The sequence below is a fragment of the Sinocyclocheilus rhinocerous genome, unplaced genomic scaffold (assembly GCF_001515625.1).
Source record: "Sinocyclocheilus rhinocerous isolate Xijiao unplaced genomic scaffold, SAMN03320098_v1.1 scaffold1868, whole genome shotgun sequence".
Classification (NCBI taxonomy): domain Eukaryota; kingdom Metazoa; phylum Chordata; class Actinopteri; order Cypriniformes; family Cyprinidae; genus Sinocyclocheilus; species Sinocyclocheilus rhinocerous.
The window spans coordinates 170,302-179,554 of record NW_015661949.1 but is presented as its reverse complement, the minus strand read 5'-3'; the positions used below and the strand labels follow the sequence as shown (position 1 = coordinate 179,554).

The window sequence follows — 9,253 nt, the reverse complement described above, 5'->3', positions numbered from 1 at the left end:
CTGCTTCTGCGTCAGACTGATGCTGGCTGGACAGGATTTACCGCGAGTTTTCAAAATCTCGATAATCAAATATGGTTTTGATGATAATTAAATTTTAAACTATAATACTAACCGTCAGGGCATTTTATCGTGATTTACCGTGAAACCGGTAATCGTTCCATCCCTAAACTGATCACTGCACTTTTCAAAATTAAAATGCAGCGCAGGTGTTTTTATATGAATGTATCTTTGAAAAGAACTGACCGTCTTCAGAAAAGCTTCGGTGTCATTTTCATTTCGTCTTTCCTGTAATGCCTGATAAAGTAGCGTTTGTGAGCGCAGTGCTTATTTGATTACAGCTGTTACCGGGGAAATCGCTATATTTCCCACTCCAACAGCGCCTCCTGCTGGCAGAGAATGAATTTGCATTTGCAAGTCTGTGGGAAACACTGGTGTCTGTCAGCAAACATAAACAAAAAGCATTCTTCAGAACTGTTTTGAGAAGGTGCTTAAGTTTTGAGCCATGTATTATTACTCTGAATTAGGCTACTACTACTATTACTATCTTGTACCCTGCAATAATCATTTACTCAAACTCACTTTTGAGATGAAGGGGGCAAAAAAAAAGAAAATTGGCCAAACATATCGGCCAGAAAAATCGGCATCATATATCGGCCATTGGCTGCCCTGATTTCTAAATATCGGCCCATATCTTATACCAAAAACCCATATCGGTCGACCTCTAGCAGGTGCCGTCACATTCTCACTGTGGGTATGTGTCCAGTACAACCCTCACACACAAGTGAACTTTAGAGGAATGAGAATCATGTCAGATGTCAAATATCAGCTCAGTTTTTATAAGCCAGTGTCATAAATAAACATGCCATCGCCTGTTATAATCACATTATTGAACAGGTGGATTTTGTGCTGCCCTGTTGCTACCACATGCCACTACGCTTTAAAAGAAAATAATTGTAAATTGAATTGAAAAAGTAAATTGAAAATAATAAAAAAAAAATTATTGTTGGTGAAATAGAATGCTGCAGCAAAATTTGAGACAGTGACAGTGTACAGTGTCACCCACACAGAGACAAAACCATCAGGATAAAGGCCTGTACACAACAAGAATGAAAACTATAATGATAACTATAGTGATGACTATATTAGCGTCCATATCAACGGCTGTTATGGAGTTATGGTCTGTCAATATAACTGCAGTACATGCTTAAAAAGTGGATTTTGATTGGCTATCATCTTTCCCAGCATTCACTAAATGGAAAAAAATCACTCTGAAAATGGTTCCTATGATATATCTCCTCTGTGCCATTATCGTTATAGGTATAATTTATCGTTATATATCGACTTTTTTTATAGTTGTTATATAGAAAACTTTATAGTTATTATTGTTCTTCTATGTATCATTAGCATAACTCAGATCACTCAAAAATGCAATAAACATTTACTTAATATTTTTTGTAATAATAATTTAAATGTTACACAAAATGGCTTAATGTACATAAATGGTAATAAATAAATAAATAAATTTAAATCAAATGTGATGTATCACACAGGGATTTCTGGAAATGTTATTAATTATGATGTTTATCATATCGCCCCATCAAATGTAATATAATTTTTCACCCTATGGACAAGGTATCTTATAATTATTAGACATTTTTAACAATAAAATGTCAAATCAGCGCTACACGACGAGAGAACTGAGAAAAATGACAGGCATGTGACAAAAATGACAGAAAAAAGGCAGGAAAACTTCAACACCCATAATGCACTGGGCTCGATCAGACTATCCATGAGTGAGGATACAAAAATGTGGAAGTACAGTCTAGTTTTCACAAAGGCCCTGTCAAAAGATGATGATCAGATGATGTAAAACCATTTATTTACTGACAAATAAACTGGAATATCTTTGTGCAGATAACAAAAAAATACACATTGTACATTTATTTGTACTACATGTAACAATAAAAACCTGGTTGAAAATCAGTGAACATACTGTTTAATTAAGAATCCATTTCCCTTATCTGAGTTTAGATAAGGAAGCAATAGGATACTTAATTGTTCTAAATACATATTTTGTGCCCTTGTCATTTTGGTTGCTTTTAGGTGCTTGTAAACCCCTGACTAAGTTGTTAGTGGGCTCTTATTTACCACCATTACTTCTTGCCCCTCAGATGGCCTTATAGACCAGGACACTGAGCTAAGAATAACTGTGTGGAATGTGGTTGCAGGTCCAGTATCTCAAGAGAAGCGTGAGGTGGAGGCCCCACTGAAAAGAGAGTTTTAGTATATCAGGTGCCAATAGACGCTAATAAGCCTCAGATACAGTGAAAATAATAAATGCAAGTGTTCAACCCCCTGACCACATGACATTTTGCCTGTTGGATGTTTTTTGGAAGGGTACATCATGTTTAACCAGAACTGCAATGAAAGATTTTCATTCTGTTGAATACATCTACCAAACAGGCACTGCACTGGGAACAGAGATCACATATGCACACACAGCATTCATCACAGCGTGCACAGGACTGATGTTTGTGACTGGCTGCTGTGTGTGCATATGTGATCTCTGTTCCCACTTTAGCCCAGCAGTTAACCCAGTTAGCCTTATTTATGAGTCCCCTTCACCCAATTAGGACTCTGTAAAAGTGCGCACTGCACTACAAAAGCACCATCCTCCATATACAACTGCATGCTTTGCGCATTCCAATGCGATCAATGGTCCTTAGCAGGTCATCTGCTGTGAATCAATGCACTCTATTTACTACTTGCGTCTGTTTGACCTGTTTCTCATCTCATTGTTATTCCCTGCTATTTTCACCCATCCAATCAAATAAAAGCTCTCTCTATGTATTTTTTCAAATGTCAACTCATGAAAAGCTTAATGGGAGCTGAAAAATCTTCTTCAAATATGATTCAGAGATGGAGGATAGAAAAATGAATGTGACTGCCTCGGTGTAATTACATCATTGGAAAAAAGAGCAGGCGGGAAGTGGCCGTGTGGAGATAACAAACATCTCTGTTACGCTGCTATCTCTGCATTAGTGGACTCTAAATAAGGACACTAATGTCATTCCTGATGTCCAGTGAAAGGGCAAATAGACCACGTGGATGGGAGCGTGTGTGTGTGGTCTGATATCTTGTCATCTCAGGATTATGGTTTAAAAATCAAACAATGGTTTTGCTGTTATGTAAGAAAGAATTAGGGGCACTTTTTTGCATAGACACTGAAAATATTTAGATTAATGGTTGATAGGGTTAGGCGATTATAGCTAAAAAAATATCTATTTCTGTGTGATGCAAATAAATCAATGACTCAGAGACGGGTTTTGAATCAATGAGACTGACAGTTTGAACTGATTTGTGGAAATAGATTAAATAAATACATCATTGAATCTGAAAAGAGTTTAATAACATGGTATAACATTGATAACATTAAATAAAAATCATAGCAAAATTATAAAATCAATGCAATTCCAGTACAGGTTTTTCTAGAATTATTATCATTAGATTCATTAAATCTAATTAGATCATTAGATTAGATTTTTTTTTTTTTGGTTTGGTTTGACTTTTTAGTTTATTTTTTTGTTTTGTTTTTCATTTACTTAATTTTTTTCTTGTTTTCATTTAATTTAGTTTAGCTTTGTTTTTGTTTTGTTTTTCATTTACTTTATTTTTTTCTTGTTTTCATTTAATTTAGTTTAGCTTTGTTTTTGTTTTGTTTTGTTTAGTTTTCTTTTTTGTTTTGGTTTTAGTTTTTTTTGTTTGTTTTGTTTTTCAATTAGTTTAGCTTTGTTTTTTGTTTTGTTTCTCATTTTGTTTTGTTTTGTTTTTTGTTTTTGTTTTTCAATTTTTTAATTATTCATTTAATTTTTTACATGATTGTAGATGTGTTGATTGCATCTTCCTTTTCATTCTGGAAATAATCAATAACTGGGTGTGGCAATGGCAGATGAGCAGCATGGGTTGTTTCAGATTGGACAGTTGGAAATATTGGCAGCATCCCAGACAGCGAGTGGTAGATCAGCCTCAGGGCTCATCCAAGACACACAGGCCCTTATTGTGTCCAGACACTCAGAGTGACCCCATTCTCAAGCTGTGTCAATCTGGTCTGCCTAAGGGCTGAAGCTTTTCCCTATGAGTGTGTATAACCTTTTTGAGTAGGGGTTGGTTTCAGGAAAATAGAAATGTATTTAATGATCTCATTATGCATCTTGTAAACAAGCTTGTTTTACATGTGTTCTCAGGTGGGGAAAGAGACGGTACAGACCACAGAAGACAAGATTATGAAGAGAGACATGCCTCCAGCCTTCATTAAGTAAGACCTGTCTTCGTGTCTCTCTCCAGGCACCCGTCATGTGAACATACATCAGTTCTAATCACGCTGAACACATACACGCTCATTGCACTGGATTAACAAACATGTGCCTTTACTTTGTCAAGAGAAGTTTAAAGTGATGATGCATTATACAGGATTGTCTAAACATCTAAAGCTTTTTGCTCTTCCCGATTTTAGATACCTGTAAAGCCTGATGTCAGAGTTTGAGGTCTTTGATGTACTGACCTTGAAGAAAGCTTGAAATAATGTACAGTGTGATGGAGGTTAAATAAGGTCTTGCAGGACATATTCCTTTGGTGCGATTGCTTGCTGAGGGGCTGAGTCATCCCCTCACTGCTGAAGCTTGGGAGGCGTTTTCCACTGAGCTTACGATGCATTATTGATAAGTCTACGCGAAAACTATATGACTGCTCTCCCTAGTGTCTCCCCGGCTGTGTGAAGTGGTGTCTTGGCTGCAGATGGAGCAGTTAGTATTGAATCTGTTTAATATTGATGCAAACTGTCTGTTTGTGTGTCTTTCACCATCTTTTTCCTCATTTTCTCAGATGCTCTAAGTCAGAAAGTCACAGAGAACACAAAGAGGAGCATGTTCCTTTGTTCCTCAAATCTTAAAGGGTAAAAAGTAAAGAAAACAGCATTTTTTTTGTTTTAAATGCTTTTTTTACAAGGAAAGTGGGGAGATGGCTAGCAATGAGAGAAGAGGAGGTAACTGGGTCAAGACATTATTTTATATATTATATATTAAATGTATTTATGTGTAATATCTATACAATTGCATAAAACATAAAAATCTAAAACATAAATTATAGAAAAAAATAGAATATAAATGTATAATAATATTTTTTTGGAAGTGGAGAGATGGCAAGAAATGATGGAGAGAAGAGGAGAAAACTGGATCAAAACACTATTTTATATATCATGATTTTATATTATATGTAATGATATATTCTAATGTACAGGTGCATCTCAATAAATTAGAATGTCGTGGAAAAGTTGTGAAACTCGTTTTTTTTATTGGTCTTATGAAGTATTCTAATTTGTTGTGAATTGGTGGGTTTTTGTTAAATGTGAGCCAAAATCATCACAATTAAAAGAACCAAAGACTTAAACTACTTCAGTCTGTGTGCATTTAATTTATTTAATACACGAGTTGAATTACTGAAATAAATGAACTTTTCCACGACATTCTAATTTATTGAGATGCACCTGTATATTTAAATTGCATAAAATAAAAATGAAACATTATTTTTTATATTAAATTATTTTTAATAGTATATAATTAAAATCATTCATTATGTTTTATGAAATACAAAAATTTAATACATACATAAAGAGAGTGAACGAGAGAGAGATTTCTCATTAAAAAATGTAAATTATTAGGTTACACTTTACTTAAAGCCTTTATGAATAATGTATTATATGATTCATTTTAATGCATTAATTATGCCTTGTAATGCACCTTATAATGCATTGTACAGTCTCATGAATAATTGTAACCATTGTTAATACATTATAACACTTATCAATTCATTGTTACACTATGTATTTTAAATTAATTATAGCAAGATATAATGTATTACAACACACATTCTGAATAATTATAATGCATTATACCCTTTAATAACCCTTTATAATGCATTATACAGGATTTACGTAAAGTATAACCAATTATTAAATTAAATTATTTTTTGTATATAATATACTTTATATAGATGTATGTATATAGATTTGTAAGACCTCATGCACATGTAGTGGTGTAAGAAGGTCCATATGGACCCTGCACAGCTTCTCCTGACTCACTAATCGAGCTCCTGAGGGGAATCATTTTTCAGAAGATTGTACAAATGTGAAATACATGACAAACCAGAATTACAAACTGTGATATGGTCATTCATACTAAGCAAGTTCAAATTTAGTTGGAGAAACAGATGGAGGCTACATTTAGAATAAATGTTTACCGTTATTAGTGGTGTTTGCTAAGACATGATTCACTAGTTTTATTGCTCATAGTTAATTAGTTAGGTTAGGTTTTAACTTGTTTCTGTACCAATTATGGTGCAGATATGATAATAACTCAAGTAGTGCTGCGTATCAAGGAAAGGTATGCTTGCTATTACCTTACAAAGCGATTAGACTTGATCAGGCTTGGCGAATGATAAAGTGTGGGTATCTGTATCTATTTGAAATGGCTGGGCAGATGGGCTCAATTAAAGACAGTAAAAGTCTTAGCTGACACATTTGGCACCATAAACACAAGCTGGCACAGGGCTCATCAATCAGCACACATGTGGTTGGTGACAGGAAATGTGAACTTCTCTATATATAGGCTGTGTAGTAAGCACTGACACCCGGGTGGTGCCTCAGGGAGGTGCCTGCGTAAGTCTGGGTCTCCACCGCAGAATAACGATAAAGAGAGGCCTCCTCCAGAACACGTCATCATCCCGCTCTCCCGTGGGCTGCGGGGCGACTGGGACGTGCTTTAATTTCTATTAATATAGTGTTATTGAGTCTGAGAGAAGATTTTACACTGCTTGCTGGAAAGCTTTGGAGTTGTTTACTGCTCTCATTTCTGGGAATTGAGTGTTTAAATTATCTTGATTTGTGATTTAGTGGGCCATTGATTTAATTGCAATTAAATAAATTAGTAATGTCACCTCCTATTTGAGTCAAATGCGTAGTTTTTCTTTTTTCACTGAATATTGCATTTATTTAGTATTGAGCATTTTTAATAGTGCAAGGCAAGCCATTATAGATTTATACAGTATGACTTATATATTTTTTTAGGATATTCATATCAGTTGTGATTTTTTTGTTTTTGTTTCTCAGGGTGGAGAATGCCAGTGCAAAGCTGGTGGAAGCAGCTCGGATGCTGAGGACAGACCCGTACTCTGTCCCGGCCCGTGATTATCTCATCGATGGATCGCGGGGCATCCTCTCAGGCACTTCAGACCTGCTTCTGACCTTTGACGAGGCAGAGGTACGAATGGAAATGAAGGCTATCTTGATGATGATTCAAGGCTGATGATTAATTTTCATAAAAAGTAATTGAGATAAATGATTAGCCTAAGCTTAATACACATATACTGCCATTCAAAAGAAGCTCAGTATTCAGCAAGATGCACTGAATTGACCAAAAGTGACAGTAAAAATGTTTATTATCTTATAAAAGATTTCTAATAAATGCTATTCCTATGAAGTTTCCCCCAAAAATATATGTTATGGTTTCAACCAAAATATTAACCACCACAACTGTTAATAATAATAATTAAAAAAATTTTGAGTAGCAAATCATCATATTAGAATGATTTCTGACAGATCATGAGACAGTCAAGACTGGAGTAATTGCTAATTCAATTTTTTTTTCATTAGCAATTACTTTGCCATTGCAGGAAAAATGACATTTTACAATATATTAAAATAAAAAATATATTTTTTTAATTGTACAAATATTTCACAATATAGCTGTTTTAATGTGTTTTTGAGCAAATAAATGCGGCCTTGGTGAGCATAAGAGATTTCTTTGAAATCATTTAAAAAATCTTGCTGACCCCAAACTTTTGAACAATATTGTACACCTGCAGAAGTCATTTACTGGGATTAAACAATGAAACATATTTTCTTGGCTTTGTGAACAAATAGTGCACAGTGGTAGAATGACATATTTTAAATAAGTGTTTTATGTATTATTCTCTTTGGTAATACTCTCTTTACACTTGACTGTTTCATGGTGTTTTTATATTCACTTTAAAATGTGCGATTGTAAAGTGCACAGTAATTTGCTTATTTCACATCTGGCAATTTTTCAGATGTTTGGCTATTAATGTGAAACTGGCAGTCAACAGTAACATGTAATATGTTCTCCGACGAAGGCCTGATTTTTGAAACTGTCAGGATTCTGGACTGTTCTGTGTCGTGTTTTGCCCCTGTTTCTGGTCCTGTGTTTCCTTATTTGGTCCTTCCTGTTTCCATTAGGTTCCCTGATTAGTTCATCATTTGTTTCCAGCTGTGTTTAGTTAATTATCCTAATTTCCCTGTGTACTTAGGCCCCGTCCACACGGAGACGCATTTATCTGTATACGCATAAATTTTGTATTGTATAGGCGTTTCGTCCACACGGATCCGGCGTTTTGGGAGAGTTAAACCGATATTTTTTAAAACCGGGTCCCAGAGTGGATAACTCTGAAAACGCCACCCTTGCGTTTTCGTGTGGACAGCGAAACCATATATTTTCTGAAACGATGACATCATCAGCCCACATCTCGCCCCTAGTCAGACACCGCTACGTCACGTAACAGCAACAAAAACATGAACAAACACTGAACGATTGTCTTTTTATTAGCTAACATTAACACAGATTAATAAATGTATTGTTCCATGTTCGTTTGTATACCGCGTGCAAGGTTTATGTGCATAGTCCAAGTCTTCTTCTCCATTTTTAGTGTATCTCTGTGGCAGAATTACAGCACCACATACTGGTCTGGCATGTATACTACATCGTTTTGTGTTGGTTTTGTGGTTTATTTCTTGAGACGAAGGAAAAAAAAAGATCGGATAGGGAAAGCTCTGGCTACATGTGGACGTAGCCTTAAGTCCTAGTCTGTTCAGTTTGTGTTTGTCAGGTCTACTCGTTATCTACTCCTTGTGAACGTCATCCCTGTGCTCTGTGTCTCCCTATTTGATGATTAAAGACTCTTGTATTGTGAATTCACCGCGTCTCCTCGTTCCTCCCAGTGAATTGTGACAGAAGACCTGACCAAGTACAGTTACCTCCGTGTGTTCCCTACGTTTTTGTTTCTGTTTTTTCCTCAGTGTTTTCTTTTGTTCACGTTGTTTCTATGGATCCCCTCCTTCGCCCCAAATTCCTCTTCCTCCTGCTGGAGCAGGGGGACAGATCTCTCGAGGACCATACAAGACTGT

General features: G+C 35.5%; 1 protein-coding gene across 5 annotated transcripts in view; it reads left to right on the top strand.

Annotated features, from left to right (window-relative positions):
- Nucleotides 1-9,253, top strand: part of vcla (vinculin a) — a 61,912-nt gene that overhangs the window by 9,897 nt on the left and 42,762 nt on the right. For all 5 annotated transcript variants that reach the window (XM_016536666.1, XM_016536668.1, XM_016536667.1 and 2 more), the window contains exons 2-3: nucleotides 4,245-4,315; nucleotides 7,163-7,313. In XM_016536666.1, the coding sequence (XP_016392152.1) occupies nucleotides 4,245-4,315; nucleotides 7,163-7,313 (222 nt within the window). The remainder of the gene's footprint in view (nucleotides 1-4,244; nucleotides 4,316-7,162; nucleotides 7,314-9,253) is intronic.